Consider the following 21,941-nt stretch of genomic DNA (forward strand, 5'->3'; position numbering starts at 1 on the left):
GAATTTCACCATTGGTTCCAGCCTGGGGGTGTAGCTGCACTGCAGCGTGTGTAGAGAAAACTGAGCTCGTTTTAATCAAGTCAGATCAAAGCTAGCTCGAGTAACAATAGCAGGGAAGCCTTGGCAGCCGGGGCAGCTGCACAGGCTACTCCTGGCAGCCTGGGTACATCGCGCCTCTGGCTTGCAGCACAGACACTCCCTCAGATCTCTGGGCCCTGCTGCGGGATGTCTGTAAATCAGTCTGAAGGAGAACGGAATCCATTTAAAAACAGTTTAAGCTCTCAAATCGTTAACAGCCTCCCTGAGCAGACTTCCAAGGTACAAATGAATACATTTTAATAGGAGGCACGGAGCAGAGAGCTGCTAATCTGCATTAATTCCTCTCCCGAGGCTTCAGCCGCAGAAATGAGCAATTCAATACAAATCAAATCAAATGCCCAGGACAGATTGGGGGAGATGGGCTCTGCGGAGGGGCGGTGCACAGAAACACCAGCAGGAAATCCAGGCTGCGGCAGCAGCGTTCGCTCGCTCTTGCTGCACGTCTGGTTGCTGGGGGACATTTTGTTAAGCGCACGCTGCAGCTGAGGCTGATGATTGGCTGCTGTGTGCTTTTGAAACACGAAGGGGGTGTGCGTGTGACAGAGAGAGAGAGAGAGACTCACCCACCTGAACTGGGGTTGTGTTGCACCCTGAATTCTTTCTTACCAGTAGTGCCAGTGTGTTCCCCAGAGAGCTGGGTTCTAGGCCCAGCTCTGGCAGTAGCCTGCTCAGTGACCTTGGGCAAGTCCGTTCTTGTCCCTGTGCCTCAGTTTCCCCTCCTGACCTTTGTCTATTTAGACTAAGCTTTTTGTGGCAAGGACTGTCTCTTACTACGTGTGTCATGGGTCTACCCTCACTTGAAACTGGGGGGTTTCAAGGTGAGGACCCGCATGCCACCATGTCCTAGGGTCTCACCCCCACTTTGAGCTTTTGAGTTCAAAGATGGGGACCCGCAGGTATTCCTTTAGGGTAGGTTTCCTTCTCGCTGCCACCACTCGATTATTTCGGTGAATCGAGACACCCCTCTGTTCCCCCCCTCCTCCTTCCAGAGACTTTCCTGGGGAAGCACAGATCAAATCACAGGGGGAGAAAGATTCCTTTCACTTCCCTCTCCCTTCCCTGCTTTCTCTGCTTGGAGACAACCCTTGTCTCCACAGAGTGGCGCCTAGCTTCCTTCCCCTGAATCCACAGGTAAGGAACTTAACCAAGTCCTGAACTTAAAAAGAGTTTATTAAGAGAACAAAAAGAAAATACAGAATCTCTATGAGCCCAAGCTGGACACTCATAGGGGATAACCTTATCAATCTCTGGAGATAATTCCCCCCTCCCCCCTTTCTCAGTAAAAGCAATAACAGCAAACAGGAATAAAGCATTTCCTTTAGCAAACACACAATTGCAAATATAGAAATCAAATCATAAGACTAATTCGCCTTTCTAATTAATACTCACTATTAATTAGTAGAAACTACTCCAGGAGAACTTGGAGACATGACTGGTCTCTTTTAGATTCAAAAGAGTTCCTGAGACAAACAAAGAAAACACAGACAAAAGCTTCCCTCCACAGAGATTTGAAAAAATCTTATCTCTGATTGGTCCTTCGGTCAGGTGGTCATCAGGTACTGCATGTTAACCCTTTACAGGTAAAACAGCCCGTAACCCTTAACTATCTGTTTATGACAACGTGTACTCTCAGTGCCTGGCATAATGGGGCCTTCATCTCAGCTGGGGCCTTCCCATAATTGGCCAAGTGAAGCGTGATCCTACATCCAGCCTCTGTTTGGACGTAACACAATAACTTTTGAATGCCAAAGCCAATCAGTTGTAAAATTTCAGGGAACGTGCTAGGCCTCAGAGAGCAGAACCCTGTTGAGTTTGAGGCAAAATGGAAAAAAATGGATGAAAGAAATGGGGGACACAGAGAGTCCCTGGCATCTAGTTAGCAGAGCTAGCAGCTTCAGCCAGGTCTGTAATTGTCTAGAAAGCAAAGAACCAGTTGATGGCAGTGTCAACATCTTCCAGCATAACAAGACACCAGCCCACCCCTCAGCTCAGCTCCGCTCATCATCCCAATAGGGTAAAAATGTTGGCACCCTGAATGACTTATCTGCCAGACAGAAAGAAAAGAAATCAGAATGGTGGGGGGAAGGGGGAATCAGGGTCCCAGGCACTGGGCGGGAAATGGGGGACCCTGGTGGAGAGAAGAATGGGGCGTCACAGCCCCTGGCATGAGGGAGGAGGTGGGATGGAAGGGAGCTTGTGGGGGAACGGAGAGATCAAAGGAACCCTGATGTGGGCAGTGAGCTTGGCAGATTTGGGAGCAGGTGGCAAGGCATCACTGTTGGGCCTAACATCTGTGTCACCCTCCTCGTGTAGGTCCATATGTACGACCCATATGACGACTATTACCAGACAGTGCCCTTGGATTCCCACCAGACCATGTACGTCAGCTCGGGATACTACGGCACCCAGTACGGAGGTATGTGTTTCCCCATCATGGCCTCCCCCCAGCCCACACTGACCGTTGAGGGGCCCCCAATGAGGCGGGGGTTTAGCAGCCGGCCAGGATCCAGGGGGCTGCACCCAGCGTGCAGGAAACGGAGCAGATTTAGACACCCGTGTTAGTTACTTGGCAGTGTTCAGATTCCAACCACTAGAGGGCAAGGCTCATTTACACCCCAGCCAGTCAAGCCACGGTATCGTTCTTACTAAATTTACTGAGGGTTTTGCTTATTTCTGTCAATGAAGCAGAAGAGGGCGCCTGATTCCTTCCGGAAATACGTTTCTTGAGTTTTTGTAACTCTAGGTAGAATTCAATCCTGGGCCCAGCTTCACCAGGAAAGGACAAAAGGTCACAGCTCATTAGTTACTTAGCAACATCTCCTAGAGCTAAAATGGGGCAGTTTATAAAGAATTTTTTTTTTAATTTAAAAACTAAATTCCTACGGTATTCTAGCACTGGTCCAAACTGCATTGCACAGCAGCGCTGCTGCAGACTTCAGGCCATTCCTGGAGTTGTATGCAAAACATTATAGTCCCTTCACGTATTTAATGTAACATAAATGCATTGACTTTACTGCTTGCAAAAGGTGCTGGAGGGACACTCCCTGCTTTTGAAAGGTGCTGAGATACCATGGTGATGGGTGCTGGCATCAGAACCTCATTACAGTCCCTTCTGGCCTTAAAATCTATGGGGCCAGATTTTTTAAGGGATTTAGGCCCCTAGAGACGCAGGTAGGTGCCTGAGGCCCATTGAACATCCTGCTAGGCTCCTCTCTGCATCTTTAGGCAGCTAACTACCTTTGAAATGTGGCCCTATGAACCTAGACAGACAGGCCTAGAGACTGACATTCTCTGTCTGTCTCCTAATGGGTAACAGCTGCTGCCTCACCCTGTCCCAGTAGTGACCATCTCGTAGGAAGGGAGAGGAGTTGTTACAGGAGTGGGTGGGTGAGAGTCTGTGGCCTGCGTTGTGCAGGAGGTCGGACTAGATGATGGGGAGAGCTGGATGTGGGCTGGGGAGGGTGGCTGGGACTGGCCTGGGGACCAGTGCTGGGGCAGGGGCTGAAAACTGAGGCTGCTTGGTCCTGGGAGGGGGGCTGGCTGAGGTGTGCTGGCCGTGGGTGGGTGGTCTGGGGTGGAGGGTGATGCTGGGGGTTTTACTGGCACTGGAAGTGGGGGGCTGCCTGAGACTTACTGGTGCTGGATGGGGGATTTGCATTGGGAGTCTGGGGGGTGGGGCTGGTTGCGGCAGAAAGGCTGGCTGAGGGGTTACTGGTGCTGGCTGAGGGGGGTTAGCTGGGGGGTTCCTGGTGCCGAGATGGGGGTTAGCTGGGGGGTTCCTGGTGCCGAGATGGGGGTTAGCTGGGGGGTTCCTGGTGCTGGCTGAGGGGGGTTCCTGGTGCTGGCTGAGGGGGGTTAGCTGGGGGGTTCCTTGTGCTGGCAGAGGGGGTTAGCTGGGGTTCCTGGTGCTGGCTGAGGGGGGTTCCTGGTGCTGGCAGAGGGGGTTAGCTGGTGGGTCCTGGTGCTGGGAGGGGGAGCTGGATGGGGGGTTCCTGGTGCTGGCAGTGAAGGCTCACTGAGGAGTCACAGATGCTGGATTTGGGGCCAGCTGGGGGGTGTTACTGGGGCTAAGGTTGGGGATCAGGCTGAGGGATGTGACTGGGGCTGGGATGGGGGATCGGGCTGGGGGGGTTGCTGGGGCTGGGATGGGCGATCGAGCTGGGGCTGGGACGGGATCATGCTGGGGGGGTTGCTGGGACTGGGATGGACGATTGAGCTGGGGCTGGGACAGGGGATCACACTGGGGGGTTGCTGGGACTGGGATGGGCGATCGAGCTGGGGCTGGGACAGGGGATTGCGCTGGGGGGGTTGCTGGGACTGGGATGGGCGATCGAGCTGGGGCTGGGACAGGGGATCGCGCTGTGGGGGTTGCTGGGACTGGGATGGGCGATCGAGCTGGGGCTGGGATGGGGGATTGCGCTGGGGGGGGTTGCTGGGACTGGGATGGGTGATCGAGGTGGGGCTGGAACGGGGGATCAGGCTGGGACGGGGGATCGGGCTGGGGGAGGTTACTGAGCTAAGGAAGAGAAGCAGCGATGTTCCATGGGACGTTGTTTCAGAATTAACCCTCTGCCAAGCAGTGGGCAGCTGCTGCCTTCTCTCCTCCAGGCCGAGGGGTCCCAGGACCCGCTGTCCTGGAGCCAGTGTGCTCGTCTGCGAGCAGAGGGAGAGGCGGCTTCCCATCCGAGCCTGAGCTTGTCAGACATTTACAGGAACCAAATCCCTGGATGCCCAGCTGCTCCCCGTCCCGTCTAGCCACATCCCTAATGATAGGGTGACATCTGGTGGCACCAACCTGGAACTGCCCTGGCTGCGCCCACGGCTTCGGAGCCCAGCTGTCGTGTCACAGACGGGCTGCAGACGGGCCCCTGGCTCACCACAGCAGGGCAGGGGGCGAGCCCTGAGTGGCCTGGGACCTCCGGCAGGGGTGGATCTGCACGGGGCTCAGGCAGCCGTCCTTGGCCCTGTCCCGGCGGGAGGGAAGGATGCAGGCCCTGCAGTGGGAATATACACCAGGAATTAAAGCTGTTAAGCCGCCCATCGTTAGGGAATCTGGCCCCTGGGAGATTCCAGCCTCCCACCGGGCAGTACCCAAGCAGCACACCCAGCCCTGGGGAGGTGCATGAGGCAGCTCGTCTGTACACAAGGCCCCGCGGGAACTCAGAGCTGAGAGCTCCTTGCTCACGTCTCCAGGGCATCTTTTTCCTGCAGAAAGTGTGTTTGTGCTTTCCTGAGCATTAGCGCAATTGGTTCACTTGATTGGCTTATTCAGAAGTGGAAGGGAGGTGTTTCTTTTGGTTTGTTAAAGGCTCACAGTCACCATGACTTGTGTGTGCGCCACCGCACCCTGCTGGGTGGAAACAAATACTGCACTGTGTGTCATAAGCCCTATATTGCTCACTGCCCCAGGAGATTCTGTCAGCTCAAGCAATAAGGACACTCCCCCACAGTTTAACTAGCCAAGCAAGCAATGCATCATGAACCCTGCCCAGGCTCTCATCAAATGCTCCAAAGCAGAACCCAGCCCTCCCGCTGTCCCCCTGCAGCTCAGATCACACCGCACCCTGGTGTTGAACAGGAGCCTGAGCAGCATTTGTGTCTCGGTGACAGCGAGAGGCAGCACTCCCCAGGTCCTGGTGGAGTCGCTGTGTAGACTCTGCACGGCTGTAGCTTTACTCCTCTCCCACAGGGCTGCGGGAACAACGGCGTCCCTGGGCGCCCTCCTCCACGTTCACCCTGCATCTCCTTTTGTCTTTGCCCCTCAGCGCCTGGAGTGACTCACGTGATTGTCCGCGAGGACCCCTACCGCGTGTCGGGAGACCATATGGCTTTGGGCCTGCTGGCCGGCGCCGCCACCGGGGCCGCCCTGGGATCCTTCATGTGGATGCCGTGCTGGTTCTAAGAACTCGCTCGCCCGCGGGACGCCTCTGGACCAAGCGCTTGACCGAGAAGTTTGGGTTCCCTCCAGGCGGCCTGCGGGGCGATGCCCTAGAACGTAGATCGTTGTAAGGTTCCCCTCCCATCCCCAATGAGTCTGCACTTTGCTTGGCGTGCCTGACTAGGCGCATTGGTGGCATAAATTTTCCTTTGCCTCCTAACCCAGCAGTCTTTTAATTTTCTCATCACTCAACACAATCCAGACGCCCACCCTGACCTAGGCATGGCGCTGCCCACCCAGACCTCGACCAGGGCCAAGCAGAGAGTGCTGCTGTTCTGGAGGATGAACAGAGACCTCCGGTACTTCTCAGCGTCTCCTTCTGCTCTGAACTGACAGCTTCTGCTCCTGGCCCTCCTTCTCTGAAGAGAGGGACAGAGGAGGTGAGCACGGAGCCAGATCCTCAGCTGGTGTAGGGTGATTTAACTCCAGTGACGTCAGTGGGGTGATGCCAGCTTACTCCAGCTGAGAATCTTGTCTCCATTGGCCCCTGGGTTTCAGATCCCTGTAGCGTACAGGCCAGTGCTGTGTAAATTGCAGGTGTTTTATACATTGCATTTAAAAGAGATCCTACTTGGACTTAAATAGGAAGTAAAAGGAAACAGCCCCTTTCCTATGTAGCAGCCCCCCTCAGGTGTGTAACACATAGAACATGTGACTGACTAGCTGTGTAAAGGAAACACATATGTCATCCCACCGGGTGGGGGGGGGCAGGGTATTTTAGTTTAGACGTGATTCTATATGGTCCAGTGCACCGTGAAGTGCAATAGGCAAAGTCCACAGCGTAGTTCATGTCACCTGTAAAACGTACTTGGCGTGAGCCACGCGAATCCTTCCGTGTGTCACCAGCGCATGTGGACACTTACCCAGCGTCTGTTCCACTCCACTCACATGTTAAAAAGCTCTGACTCCCTCGCTAAGTGTGTGACGCCCTCTGTCCTTCCCCCACGGCGCTTTGTGCTGGGGCTGGGCTGGTGGTTAGCGCCCAGCCCCTGCTGCCCCCCAGGGCCTCTCCCTCAGCCCCAGCTCTTGCTCTCTGAGCTGCCGGCCTGAGAGTGCCACCCCCCGGAGGCAGGCCAAGGGAGGTCTTTGTGGCAAAGACTGCGGTGGACCTCCAACGTGCCAGGCCACGAAGGGGACCATAGCCACGCAGGTCACTGCCAGCAGGGGGATTCGGGAGGAGCGTGACGTGCAGCCCTTTTACAGGCTCATGGTCAATGCTCAGGCCGTTCCAGGGCCCCGTGCTGCTCAACCCTTCTTCCCCCTTGGAGGCGGCAGGACGGTGGGTGAGTAAGACTTTGCAGGCGCAAGCCGTGCCCCTCCCGTTAGCCCAGTTCCGGCCACTTCCAGACAGTTTCTGCTTTTCACTACAGCCTGCACTGGTAGTGCCTGACTATACAGCCAGTTCCACACTTCGCTGCGTGAGCCCCCAGACTGACCCCCTGATCGGAGCACAGCCCCTGCTTTGTCCCCGTGCACAAAGAGGGAAAGCAGCGTCGGCAGAGCATAGTGGCCCAGGCTGGGATGAATGGTAGACAGAAATTATGCCTATTTTATGCCATGTGTGGTGGTGGATGTGCCAGGGTGGATGGCGGGATGCCCATTCTCTGCCCACCCTTGGGAGGGGGTACACGCAAGGGTGGAGGGCAGTATGCCCAATCTGTGCCCAGTGGCAGAACTTGGTGCATGCAAGGGTGGAGGGCAATATGCCCATTCTGCATCCACTGGCAGGAGTGGGTAAGCACAAGGGTGAAAGGCCCATTCTGTGCCCACCTGTGTTTCAAGAGGCAGGCATACACCACGCAAATTGCTGAGGGAAAACTGGCTGTAGCTTCCCATCTCTCCTACTAGATCTGTGGGCGGCAAGAGGCAGTTTTTACACCCCACAGGGTTTCTAGGAACCCAGTGCAATCCAGTAGCAGGCATTAACTCTAGCCGTTTCCAGGGCACTGTCTGGTACTGTGCTGTAACCCCGTCGTTCACTTATGCTGGCGTCCAGCATCACGCGGGGTGGGCTCCGGGAAGCATTCTGTGATGCCGCTGTACATCTGAAGCACTGCAAAATGAAGCATGACCCTCTAGTAAACACTGACTCCTGTAAACGCATCTCGCCACTGTGTGGTCAGTGGCTTCAGCAGTGCTGTGGCATCTGGCCTGTGTGGCATTGCTCCCAGAGGGGGAGATGTGTTATGAGTGTGGGGCTAAACCCCCCGTGGGATTCTATTTTAAAGAGCCCCTCTAATGATATCAGAGATAATAGTGGAGACAGACCACGGGCCAGATTCTGACCTGGTTTACTCCATTGTCAGAAAGCAGCAGCTCCATTGACTTCAAAGGACTGATCTGGGTTTACCCTACTGAAAGCTAGAGCATAACATGACCTTATCTCGTGAAAGGTGCCGGCCAGAAGCTCAGCACCCTTAGCGTTCAGCTGCTGGGTGGGCTTTTCCCTGAGGATGATTGACAGAATTGTTGACAAGTCAGTAATGATCTCCTTATGTGCATTAGGTAAGAGTGCAGCCGTAGCCAGGGTTAGGGGGGTGAGCAAGACAGCCTTAGCCACTCTGTGTCCATTTCAGAGACTGCGAGATATTTACTGTGCTGTTAAAGGGACCCAGAAAACATAAAACACGTACTTAAAGACAGACCTTGTGTCTGTTACTAATAGCTTAGATCAGTGGCAGCCAGGGGTACATGTACCCCTAGGGGTATGCAGAGATCTTCCAGGGTACATCAACTCATCTAGATGCTTGCCTAATTTTACAACAGGCTACATAGAAAGCACTAGCGAAGTCAGTACAAACAAAATGCGAAAGTCAGCAGTTGTTCAGTAACAGTGTGGCTGTGACACTCATGTATTTTTATGTCTGATTTTGTAAGCAAGTAATTTTTAAGCAAGGTGAAATTTGGAGTACGCAAGACAAATCAGGCTCCTGAAAGGGGTACAGAAGTCTGGAAAGATTGAAAGCCACTGGTTTAAGATTATTTACACGGCAAGTATCGGGGGTAGCCGTGTTAGTCTGGATCTGTAAAAAGCGACAGAGTCCTGTGGCACCTTGTGGACTAACAGAAGTATTGGAGCATAAGCTTTCGTGGATGAATACCCACTTCATCAGACACACGTCATGACCCTCATGCGTCTGACGAAGTGGGTATTCACCCATGAAAGCTCATGCTCCAATACGTCTGTTAGCCTATAACAGGGGTCGGCAACCTTTCAGAAGTGCTGTGTCGAGTCTTCATTTATTCACTCTAATTTAAGGTTCCGCGTGCCAGTCATACATTTTAACATTTTTAGAAGGTCTCTTTCTATAAGTCTATAATATATAACTAAACTATTGTTGTATGTAAAGTAAATAAGGTTTTTAAAATGTTGAAGAAGCTTCTTTTAAAATTAAAATGCAGAGCCCCCCCCGACTGGTGGCCAGGACCCGGGCAGTGTGAGTGCCACGCAAAATCAGCTCACGTGCCGCCTTCGGCATTTGTGCCATAGGTTGCCTACCCCGGTCTATAAAGTGCCACAGGACTCGTTGTTGCTTTAAACTGCAAGAATGTTAAGACTCAATCCTGCTCTCACCAGCAAAGCTGTTAACCCGGATACATCTACAGTGTGATAAGCTATGGCACGGACACAGCTGGCCTCCATCAGCTGACTCAGGCTTGTGGAGGTGTAAAATTGCCGTGTAGACTTTCAGGCTCGGGCTGGATCCCGGGCTCTGAGATGCCACGCGAGGTGGGAGGGTGAAGCTGGTCTGGTCAGTGTCACTTCCTGTTTCTGGTCACTTTCCCTTTCTGGTTGTCTTGCACTAGCACAAAGCTGCGATGCTGGGGTGCAAATGCTGCAGGGGACGGTTTCCATAAAGAGGAGAAAACAATTCCGTCACATATAAAAAAACCCTCTGAAAACGTTCCTGCTCGTTCAGTTTTGTAACAAGCCCTTTCAGATCCAATTGAAGGCTTAAATTCTAGCTTGACCTGAGCAATGGGGGGCTAAGAGGGCACTGATTTTCCACTCTCCCGCATTGCAGGATGCCAGCGGTATGTGGCCAGTGGCACCCCTTGCGTCCAGGAGGGTGGGGAATGGCTAGTGCTCGCGGTATTGCTCCATGGCCTCAAGAGGGTGTGGCCAGGTGGGTTGTGGGTGTGGTAGCACATGCAGCACCTGCAATCACTGGGTGGAAAGAGCAAAGTACGATCCTGCCAACATCTACCCTGCGCAGGGATATTGCCCCAAAGCATCGCTGCTTGGGTGGGCTGCTAGGGCTGCCTACTCAGCCCAGGGGCATGGCTTGGCCCTAAAAGGAGTTGACAGTGACCCTTTTAAGTGTATTTGCTTCTGTGAATACTGGCGGTGTGGTAGGAATAGGGAGGAACCCTAACAACAGGCACAGGGACTGACTGAGAACAGAAGAGGGGGTTTTGCTTTCTGTCTCCTGCGTTTCCGTTTGATGTAGCCACCAGCCACCCTCTCCAGGTGTATTCTGACCTGCTTTGGTTCACACTGGTACAGTAGCTGTCCTTAACAGAAGGCCTTAGTGTTTTAATGCTAATAGGTCACCGTTTCCTTGCCACTTTTGCTTTCTCTTTTTGTGTGCCGAGGAGCAGAGTTTTGTTGTATCACTGTTGCTGTAAATCCACTCATGTATATTTTAAGAATAAAGGCTATTTAAATCTAATAAAGGTGGTTCTTCACTACTCTGTGTATAATCTGTTGCTTTCTTTCCCATATTTAGTGTCTAAGGGATGGTAGCATTATTATGAGTTACTAGCTGGTATCATTACGACTTCTTTTTGGCTGAGCATATAGGTGACTAGATCGCTGAAGAATGCTTATTGCTAGCTGTGGTGCAGTTCAGAGCTGAGTATATGGTCAATAAAGCTTAAATCTCTGACTGAAATAATTTCTTAGCTGAGTTTCTGCCTATAGGTTATGTTCATGTAAGCGAATCAAAAATACTACATGGCATCAGAACCCCTGTAAAGAGCAGGGCAATGGAATCCGCTAGAGTAAAGCTGCCCAGGATGAACTGGGGAAGTATGCACCTCACTGGGGAGTGGAAGGAATTGAAGCAGCTTGCAGGGCTCCTTTAGGAAAATGCTGCTCTCTGCTAATCTGGCTTGGAGAGAGCGGGAGAGGCATTTATAATATGTGGTACGAATGGGCCAAAGCCCTGCCTCATCCTTAACAGAGCACACAGCCCCCAGAATAGCATCCACTCTCCTCCCCTGCCTAGGGACTAGCTTCATTGGTAACTCCAGACCAGTGAGCTTCAGCGTAGGCTCCCTCCCTGAGCTTGCCTGCCTCAATGGTTCCATCCAGGACCTGCCCAGGCCTAGTGCACGCTCTCTAGAGGGCCCCTCCCACATCCATGAAATGCCGGGGGAGTTAACAAACTACAGTAGCGTGTGGCAGGGTCATTCAGCCGAAGGGTCGTTCAGATGGCTACGTCATCTAAAGAGATGAGGGCATCTCAGCAAGGGGCTCTCAACCTGGAGGTTGTGAACAGATGTTGGGGTCATGACCCCACCTGCCCTCCCCACATTGCTGGGGGATGGCGGGGCAGGGTCCAGTCTGGAAAAGGTTGAGAACCACACTTGATCTTATGAGAGGTTGGAGGAAGACTATTATTGTTACTACCTTTGCGCCCATGCCACTGAGTAGTTCTCAGTAGGACTTAGGCACATGCTGAAGTACTGTCCATTTTGATTACCACTACAAAAAGTTTTTTTCTCTCCTGCTGGTAATAGTTCACCTTCACTGATCACTCTCGTTAGAGCGTGTATGGGAACACTCATTGTTTCATGTTCTCTGTGTGAATATATATCTTCCTACTGTATTTTCCACTGCATGCATCTGATGAAGTGGGCTGTAGCCCACGAAAGCTTATGCTCAAATAAATTTGTTAGCCTCTAAGGTGCCACAAGTGCTCCTGTTCTTTCTGCGGATACAGACTAACACGGCTGCTAGGCTGAAACCTGTCCTGCATAGGGACACTTGTCTGATTCAGGGCCATAGTTTGTCCGACAACCATTCTGTAAATGCAGCTACTGCCCTTAGGAAATGCCCGCACAAGGTAATCTGAGGCACAGAGCGGCCAAGAGAGTCATCCAAGGTCATACAATAAGCCAGCAGGCCGATGGGGTAAACCCAGGGCTGTGCTGATGCCTGGCCCCACCTGCTCTCCCTCACATATTTACATCCTTAAGTATCAACCCAGCTGCATCTCTCTCCACCCACCCCCCTACCAATCTTCATACCTGTTTGAACAGGTGAAAGGCCCGGAGCTCCTGGCCCAGCTTCATCCTGGGGTGCCATTCCACTGGCTCCCTGCATAGCTCCGCTCCAGCGCTTCGGCTGATGTGCAGGAAATTGACAGGCTGGTCAGTTTGTTTTGATGGAAAGAAAGAATGGGAACAGGCAGAGCAGACCCCTGGGGAGGGAGGATGAAGATCTTGTTGGCCTGCCTGTGATGAAAGCGTTGCTCATTGCAGCCAGAGACCACACGAATCAAAGGCTCAGAGACCGGCGGTGCAGCTGCTCTTAGGATTTAAGTATTCGGCCAACCGAAGCCGGCAGCTGCCAAACCTCGGCACTGTCAGAAGCTGCCACCTGTGTGTAATGTTAACAGCCCATTTCTCCGCCGAGAGGAGGCGATGGGATGGCTCTGCAAAGCAGCAGAGCCCAGAGTGGGCTGGTTCCTGCTGCTTTGCCATGCCACTCGCTACCAGTGCACGAGCCCTGGAGGTGTGAGCAAGCTGGCAGCTCACCTCCGCTCAGGGCCGCCCCACGCAAAAAAAATAAATAAAAAGGAGCCGGAGGGATTGCCCCTTGGAAAGTGCCGCCCCCTTGGAAAGTGCCGCCCCAAGCACGTGCTTGGAGCGCTGGTGCCAAGAGCCGGCCCTGGGCAGGGCCGGGGGGGGAGTGGGAAAAACTTGGAGCCGGCCCTGCTTGGAAGGGCTCCCCTTGACTGCCCACCTTCATCCCTCCCACACCCCTTTGATGAGACGTCACTGCGAGGCCATCTCCTCTCGGTTCCACCTCTTCAGAGTTAGAGCCTCGTATTACAGCCCAAAAGCACAGAGTTTAAATTCCTGCACCTAAGCTGGGAATGCTGAAAGTAGGTTCCAAATATGGAGACAGAACTAGGGACCCTGCTCTGCTTTGACACGAGAGGCTCTGCGAAAAAAGGAGAAACTCAAACCATGTTGTTTAAAGTCTCCTGAGGGTGGGCTCACCTCCCCCCACCCTCCCTTATGTAGTGGGAGATCCTAGCAAGATAAGTGCCGACTAGCTTGGCAGGTCGCCCCGAATTAACTCCCTCCCCTGGAACTACACAAGTGATTTTGGCTCCTTGGGTTTCCAAACAATGATGGGGCAAGCCCTGCACTCAGGAACGCTAATGTAAATCCAGAGTAACCCCCATGGATTTCTTAGTCTGGATTTGCACCCGGCCAGCGAATGACCCAATTACTCCTCCAGGGGTTACTGGCCAACCTGGGTTTAATCCACACCCAGCTTCCCATGTCTAGCTGCTGTGACTGAGCATCCCAAGGAGACCCCACACAGCCTGAGTAACAGCATCTCCCCAGCCTGGAACAGCTCTTCTGTATGGAACCAATGCCAGATTCACCAGTTCACCCCCCATGCCCTGGACCTGTCGTCCTTGGTTCTCAGCGATAGGACACCTGCCCTTGAATATGAGCAAATGACCCAGTTTCCAGCACATCTGTTTTCCTTGTGATTAATTCATTCCTTCGGCTCCAAGTCCCAGCCTGCTGCATGTAGCCGGGCAGAAAGTCTTTGCAATTCATTGCAGCTGCTGCTAAGTGTTAATTAATTGGTGATCTTCCCTAGAGCAAAATGGTGCAGGCCCAGCTCCCCCAGCCACTCAGCTCTGCTTCAAGGTGCGTCTGAGCCAAGGTGAGTGATCAAAGCAGCTGGGTAATGGGCAAACTTGCTGAAAGGATTGGCCTTATTGTGCTCTTGGGCGTAACAGGGGTGAAAACAGTGTCAGGGAAGAATCAGGCCACATTAATCTGCTCCTAGTTATACCAACATCTCCACTGAGTCCGGTGGAGTTAGTTCAGATTTACACCAGCATCACACAACAGAAGTTGCCCCACATACAGCTACCTGAGCAAAACACACGGAGTCTCCCCTCTGATTTTTGAGCTGTCTGAATTTATCAACATCCTTTTCTAGCACTTTCAGCTGAGCGTCTCTGGACACTTTCAAGACATGAATTAATTAAACCTCACAACCACCCTATGAGATGAGAGGTATTATTTAGCTGTAGTTCCATCTAGGGAAACTGAGGCACCGAGCAGTTTAGGCCCCAATTTTCATATCAGCCACTGATTTTGGATTTCTTAATATCTGGGGTGCCCAACCTAAGATGCCTGGGACCTGATTCCAGAGGCACAGCGCACCCATAGCTTTCAGTTGGAACTGGGGTGGTCGGCAGCAGGGTCAGATTAAGGCAGGGGCATTATGGGCTGCAGTCCAGGGCCCCAGCTCACGGGTGGCCCCACAAAGATAAATCACAGGCAGAGATCTCCAACTCTGTGCGGTTAAAAGTCCAGCGGCGCAGCAGGGCTCGGGAAGGCTGCCTGCCTGCCACAGCCCCAGGCTGCTCCCGGAACAGGAGAATTAATCCGGCGCTGGTCTGCACCTCTGAAAACGAGGCCTGAATGTCTCAAATCGGGCAAGAGGTGCCCGAAGATTAGTAGCCCCTTGTGAAAGCGTTGGCCCAAGGGACTTGCCCAAGATCACAGAGTTACATTTTATCGCTTTCCCCCCCTCCAAAAGAACGGAGGAACGAGGAAGTAAAGAAATGGGAAGGGAAGGGAAGGAAGAGGGAGCAGGGAGGGGAAAGGAGAGGACTAGCTCAGTTTCCATCTGCTAGGAATTAATCAAAGATTTCTAAAAAAGTCCGACTAAATCTTCTCTGAAATGTCACCGGCTCTTTCAGTGCCAAGTCGCTGTGCTTAGCTTCCATCCCTGGAGGCTTCCTGCTTTTCCAGCTGTAGCACTCGTCATTTGGCTACAAGGATTGCTCGGGAGAACCAAGCTTTCCATGAGTTGGAGAGTTTCCGAGGTGATGGGATAGAGCAGGGGGTCTCAAACAGGCGGTTAGTTCCCACCATAGCTCCCCTCACCCTCTGCCTCCCGCCTCTGCCCCCCGCAGTGTGCCGCGTCTCCACGTCTCTGCCGCCAAACAGCTGTTTGGCGGCACTTAGGACTTTCCAGGAGGGAGGGGGAAGGAGCGGGGACGCAGCACACTTGGGGGAGGAGGCGGAGAAGAGGCAGGGCCAGGGCGGGGATTTGGGGAAGGGGTTGGAATAGGGGCAGGGAGAGGGCGGAGTTGGGGCAGGGACTGTGGGGAAGGGGTTGGAATGGGGGCAGGGAAGAGGCGGGGCAGGGGCAGGGCCTCATGGAAGGGGTGGAGTGAGGATGGGGGCAGGGTGGGGCTTTTGTATCTTTGTATGAAAAGGTGTCAGTGATGCGGCCCTCAGGCCAATGGACTAGGCCTCATGTGGCCCTTGTGGTGATTTGAGATCCCTGGGATACAGCTAGGGCCCTACCAAATTCACAGCCATGAAAAACGCGTCACGGGCTGTGAAATCTGGTCTCCCCCCGTGAAATCTGGTCTGTTGTGTGTTTTTACCCTAGCCTCTACAGATTTCACAGGGGAGAGCAGCATTTCTCTAACTGGGGGTCCTGACCAAAAGGGAGTTGTGGGGGGGGCACAAGGTTATTTTAGGGGGGTTGCAGTATTGCCATCCTTACGTCTGTGCTGCTGCCTTCAGAGCTGGGTGGCCAGAGAGTGGTGGCTGCTGACTGAGGGCCCAGCTCGGCAGTTACCAGCGCAGAAGTAAGGGCAGCAATGCCATCCCCTGCCATCCTGCCTTCTGCGCTGCGGCTGCTGGTGGCTCGGCTGGCAGAGCTGTGCGGTCCGGGCAGGAGGCGGGCATGGCTGGGAGGCTCACAATGTGCTTGACTCAAACACAGGGTTATCAGCCTCTCAAGTCTTAAATTCACTTACAGGCTGAACACTAATAATAAGGGAACCGGCCTCGAACAGCCTGGTGGAGCGACCCAGGGGACCATAGCCCCCCACTCCCTGACCCTTCCCAGAGTCTTCAGATGGATGAGTCAGGTGCAAAGCAGCTCTGATCCCAAACCACGAGGGGCTCCAGGAGCTCTGCCCGAAGCCTGAACTGCAGCCAGCCAGCGAGGATATAGGAGTCCCTCCTCTGCCCTACAGAATGGCTAATGCACCCGGCTCAGCTGTTGTCAGGGGGACAAAGTCTGTGGCAGGTTGAGGCCTTTTGTCTCAAATCCCCCTCGCAAAGGGAGATTTCAGTGCAGCACAGAACACACAGACGCCACCTGAACAAACAGATCTAAACTCTTCCCCCAAAGATCTATATTTAATTAGGCAACAGCTGGGCAGTTTAGCCTTGTCCTTTATTTATATGTAGAACGGGGGTCGGGGGTGGGGGTGTTTCTCCACTGTCTGTGACAGCGGGACTGAGATCTCCATGCCGTGACAGCGAGCGCGGTGCTCTGGGAGGCTGCGAGCTCCCACAGCCATGCATCTGCAAACCAGGCCGAGAAAGCAGAAGCTAGGCAAAGGCATCACGGAGTAGGGAGCTGATGGCCCTGTATGGCCAAGCGTGCGTGGCTGCTGGTTGGTGGCTCAAACCCAGCCAGGGATGGAGCTATGCAGACTAGTTGGAGGGGTAGTGGGGTGTACGTTAAGCAAAAGGCCAGAGGAACAGCGCGGAGCCCAGGACATGCCAAGCCAGCAGAGCATGTGTGATCCTAGCTTGAACATCTGCACAATCTGCCTTGCATGGCAACTGGTTCTTCTGAGCATCTCAAGCGGGTGGGAGGGTGGAGCTTGGCAGGGCACCAATCTTTCCCTTGCTCCTGGTTAAAAGAGCTCATTAGGAATATGTCTGGCTAGGCGGCACGGAAGGGCGGGACAGGAGAACTGCCTACAAACAACAGAAGGGTGGGAACACCAAGGCAGCAGAGGAATTGTTCCGGGTGGAACTCGATGCCTGGGATTTGGCTGTGGAAAACTCTGCCCCAGGGAAAGTGGGGTGGGCTATTCCTAAGTGTACTGGAGCCATCGGGGGCCATTCATAGGTACACTGGCAACTCTCCCGGTGGGGAGAAGCCTGACTGCAGAATGGGATGGAGTGGGTGAGCTCCTGGGTCTTTTCCATCTCTACCTTCTATGAAGAAAAAAGGAATCCAACATCTACCTCCACGTTAGTCCTGTTCACCAACCTTCAGAGCTGGATCGTGCAGCATCCGTGCTCTGGGTCCGTCTCACCTGGGCTGGACGGGACCATCATGCATGCGTGGGGGGTGTGCATCATTGCTGAAGCTGGGGATAGTCTGTCCGGGGGCATCATCTCTGTGTTACTCCTCAGCAGCTGTCTCAGAGGCCAGTCAGTTCTGGGAAGTGTCTGTTTTTTCTACAGCTGAGAGTAAAGACAAGTCTGGGACTTCGAGGCATTTGCCCATGCATGGACTTGTGGGGGTTTGACCTCTTCTCCCACAATTCCCTCTGGGTCCCAAAAGGCCTTTCAAAATCCCGCACCTCAAGGGGGCTCTGCCAGGAGTTGTGGCAGAGGCACCCAGTGGGTAGGCCCATAGCAACGGTGCGCCACTGTTCCTGGACTCACATGGCCGCACTTGTAGGGCAGATGTAATCACCTGCATTTTCCTTATCTACCACCTGCATTTTCCAGCCTTCCACGACCCGTCTGTGTTGTTATTTCTCTGGCCTCACAACTCCGCTGAATCTAGTATAGCTCTGATCTGTAAAGGGAACAAGCTGCATGCTAATGACATTCATTCATGAAACGGGGCCGGTACCACCTCCTAGACACCTCCCTCACTCTGAAACAGCCATTGCCCACACTTGGCCTATACACCGTTTTTTAAGCCATGGGGCAGTATTTGTATCTGGGTCATTTTGAGAGTAAGATTTTTTATGAGAGGCTGAATGGACATCAAGGAAGGCCATCTATGGCATTCCCTCCAGCAGCTAATCTTGTCACTCTCCCAGCACATCATTCGTTATTTTCCGCGCTTAACTCACTTAGCAAAGCAATGAAAAAATGTTAGAATTAGGAATGGCCATTGCAGGATCACCTCTCTTTCTCTTAAATCTGTGCCGCATTTTCATTTCTCTGGTCTCCTGGTACTAATAATATTTACACAGCACTCGTCAACCGTAGCGCTCAAAGCAGGACAGTATCATTAACCCCATTTTGCAGATGGGGAAACTGAGGCACAGCAGGGGCGTGACTTGTCCAAGGTCACCCTGCAGGCCTGGGGTGGAGCCAGTTAAATAACCAAAGTCTTCGGAGTCCCACACTACTGCTTGAGCTACTAGGCTGTAGCACACTGGTAAGTATGGGCTGCCCCACACTCTGCAGGATTGTTCAGAAATAACTATTGGTAGCACAGGAATTTCCTTTAATACCCTAATCTGCATATTATTCAGCCTGGCAGATTTCTGTAGGCTGACGTGTACTCACATCCCTGCCCTCTGGCCCCAGGCATTTGTGAACATCTTGCACAAATAGCCAACTGTCCAACCTTCTTGGCCTTGCTACAGACAGCATCTTCTCCGTCCTGTCTGAGTCACGCTTCCGGTCAGCCGCCTCCTTTTTTTCCGTGCCGGCTTTGCTCCAAATCCTGCTCAGCTCTTGCCTGCAAATGGTCTTGTGGGGGAGTACTTGGGGGCAGCTAAAAGCCAGTGGCTACATGGTGCTCTGAGTATCCCACATGCTGCTAAAGGACCTTCCCTCCTTGTAGCCTGTGTCCTGTCCCAGAAAATTCCCACCAAACTCGTCACTACCCAACTGTATCATAAGCACGCCTGCCAGTACATAAGCACCTGTTCCACCGCTTCTCTGTGCCCCTCCCCTCCTCCGTCACCAGGAAACCAGCCAAGGAAGTCTTTTGAAAAGCCACTCAGGCGTTTTGCCTGAGTGCCAGGCAGTGCAGTGAAGGCAGCAGAAGGATGCCTCTGCTACCCTCGTCCATTGACGCACCACGACCGTCTCAAACACGAAATGAACTCGCCTCCGTTCGAGGCCAGGAAATTAGCTTTGCTCAGCCAGAGACTGAACCAGCAGAATCAAGCGGCAGGGGAAAACGTGGTTCTCGCCAATTAAAAGACAGGACTGTCAGTGCAGAGAGGGATACTTCAGAGAGTCCCTTGAGAGACGGGGGGAGGGGAGTTTACTGTGGTGGAGCACAGGGCTACATTTATATAGCCATGGGCACTCATCCGCTTGCTAAGTCAGCATGAGATGCCCCACCCCCATTTCAGCAGCAATAGACCCACCATTTTAGGAATCCCCCGGGTCATAGAATCATAGAATTCAAGATCAGAAGGGACCATTATGATCATCTAGTCTGACCTCCTGCAAGATGCAGGCCACATTAGCCGATCTACCCACTCTTTTAGCAAGCGACCCCTGCCCCACGCTTCGGAGGAAGGCGAAAAACCTCCAGGGACACTGCCAATCTGCCCTGGAGGAAAATTCCTTCCCGACCCCAAATATGGCGGTCAGCTGAACCCCGAGCATGCGGGCAAGACTCTCCAGCCATACCCTCTGAAAGAGGTTAAGAATATCATATCATTGACCCAATTTGACCCAATTAAGTACCAGTTTGGCACTTAATTGACCTATTGACTAAGCCCGTTATCCTATTATACCATCTCCTCCATAAACTTATCTAGCTTAATCTTAAAGTCATGGAGGTCCTTCGCCCCTACTGTTTCCCTCGGTAGGCTGTTCCAGTATTGCACTCCCCTGATGGTTAGAAACCTTCGTCTAATTAGACGCCTTTTAGACGCCTTGGCTTAAGAGTGGTTAGTGCCTGTTCCCCTGATCTTACGAAGTTGGCAGATGTCCCCAAACAGCTTGGTAAGACTCCAGGGTCTTGGCCCGCAACACTTTCCGTTTGGCAACCCCCTTATTTGGAGTCAAACAGTTTTGCGAGCCGCCCTCTGAAATTTAATATAAAAGAGTAAAAAGTGCATCCATGTTCCCGATGATAAGCCAGTGGAATTGATTTGTGTGCATGGCTGGAGAGGATGACAAGGAATCCTTGATCTTTGTCAGGGTGTGCAGGGAGTGGCCGAGTGAGATTTTCTTGGCTTTTAGGCTGTAATAAAATTGAACGCCTCATAGGGTGACCGGACAGCAAATGTGAAAAATCAGGACAGGGGATGGGGGGTAATAGGAGCCTATATAAGAAAAAGACCCAAAAATCGGGACTGTCCCTATAAAATCGGGACATCTGGTCCCCCTAACGCCTCATGCCCCTTGGGTTGCTTTCCATGACCCCACCCTCAGGCACACAGCCCAGTGGTTGAGAAACACAGGTCTTTTGTAGACGTAAAATGGGGGGCTCGGCTTTTTTTTCATGACTCCCCACCTTTAAGTTATGGTCACATGTGGGAGGGGGACACAGCTGTGTCCAAGGCTGAGGTTTGCATTGATCCGGTGGGTCAGATTTCCTTGCAGCCCCGATCAGACAGCCCCCCCCAGCAAACCTGCCCCCAAGCCTGGGGCTGTTCGGAGCAGGGTTTGGCCCATTGCTCCATGTCTCGCTGCAGCAGGTGGGTGTTTGGTTCAGACCTGCCACCAGCAGCAGCTAACAGCACAACAGTCATTGCTACGTGCTCAGAGCCGCACACCTCAGGCTGGTGTGGGCATTTCCTTTATTACACGGCCTAGTGTGTCTGGGTAGCACTGCCCCCTGCAGGGTGGAATCAGAACTGCTCAACTGTGTGTCACAGGCCCGGAGATGGCCTTAGCTGCAGCGGCAGGGGGCTGGAGTTCCTTCCTGGCCCTGCGCTCGATAACGCCGTTCTGGACCATTTCACCAATCAATGTTGATAGGATAATTACTGCAGGGGCCCTACGCCCTGTCAGCTTGAGCCCACAAGGGGCCTTGCTCACGTTCTTGCTGCCATTGCACGAGGCCTCTGTCAGGAACCGCCCCGGTAACCCTAGTTACCAGGGCACAGTGAAATAAATAGCCAGAGCCTCGGTCATTAGGCCACTCCAGTCCCTCACTTCCTAGGCTGTAAGGACCTGGACTCTCTGGCTGCTGAGCGCTGGCTGGCAGCTGGCAGGCTGAGATGAACAGCCCGTCGCTTGGAGTTAATTGTAATAATTCGGTGTGCGTCCGTTTAGCTGATCTCCCACCACTTTGCACACATTCAGCCTCGCCCCACGAGGGAGGTGCCTCACTAATGCCGTTTCACAGAGCGGAAATGGAAGCACAGAGGCTAAGATAACGGTCATGCAGGGGAACCAGGAACGCCGATTCCCAGTCCCCCGTGCTAACCGCTCAACAGCGCTCTCGCCGATTACATTTCACAGGGACCAGCGCTTTGCACAGACGGTTCTAGGGCTCCTTGGTTTGCAGATGTGACCCAGAATTTTCTGGTGATGAAATATTAACTATCTCCCTCCAGGAAATGTCCCAGCAAAGAAACTGACGAGAGTTTGTAGATACAGGAACTCCTCACTTAAAGTCGGCCTGGTTAATGTTCTTTCAATGTTAAGTTGCTGTTCAATTAGGGAACATGCTCGTTTAAAGTTGTGCAATGCTCCCTTCTAACAGCATTTGGCAGCCACCTGTTTGTCCGCTGCTTGCAGGCAGAGCAGCCCGTAGCAGCTGGCTGGTGGGTGGTTGGAACCAGGGTGGACCGGCAGCCCCCCCATCAGCTCCCCCCTATCAGCTCCCCTAAATTCCCTGTGCAGCAGCTGTCCCTCCCCCCACTGCCATGTGCTGCTCCTGCCCTCTGCCTTGGAGCTGCTCCCAGAGACTCCTGCTTGCTGTGCTGGGGGCGGG

General features: G+C 53.2%; 1 protein-coding gene across 6 annotated transcripts in view; it reads left to right on the forward strand.

Annotated features, from left to right (window-relative positions):
- Nucleotides 1-9,112, forward strand: part of PLEKHB1 (pleckstrin homology domain containing B1) — a 38,773-nt gene extending 29,661 nt beyond the window's left edge. For 5 of the 6 annotated variants that reach the window (XM_045022026.1, XM_045022033.1, XM_045022007.1 and 2 more), the window contains 2 exons: nucleotides 2,413-2,515; nucleotides 5,789-9,112. In XM_045022026.1, the coding sequence (XP_044877961.1) occupies nucleotides 2,413-2,515; nucleotides 5,789-6,108 (423 nt within the window). In that variant the 3' untranslated portion in view covers nucleotides 6,109-9,112. The remainder of the gene's footprint in view (nucleotides 1-2,412; nucleotides 2,516-5,788) is intronic. The other variant, XM_045022044.1, reaches the window with a different exon arrangement.
- The last annotated feature ends 12,829 nt before the right edge of the window (nucleotides 9,113-21,941 follow it).

Source organism: Mauremys mutica, chromosome 1 (assembly GCF_020497125.1).
Source record: "Mauremys mutica isolate MM-2020 ecotype Southern chromosome 1, ASM2049712v1, whole genome shotgun sequence".
Classification (NCBI taxonomy): Eukaryota; Metazoa; Chordata; order Testudines; family Geoemydidae; genus Mauremys; species Mauremys mutica.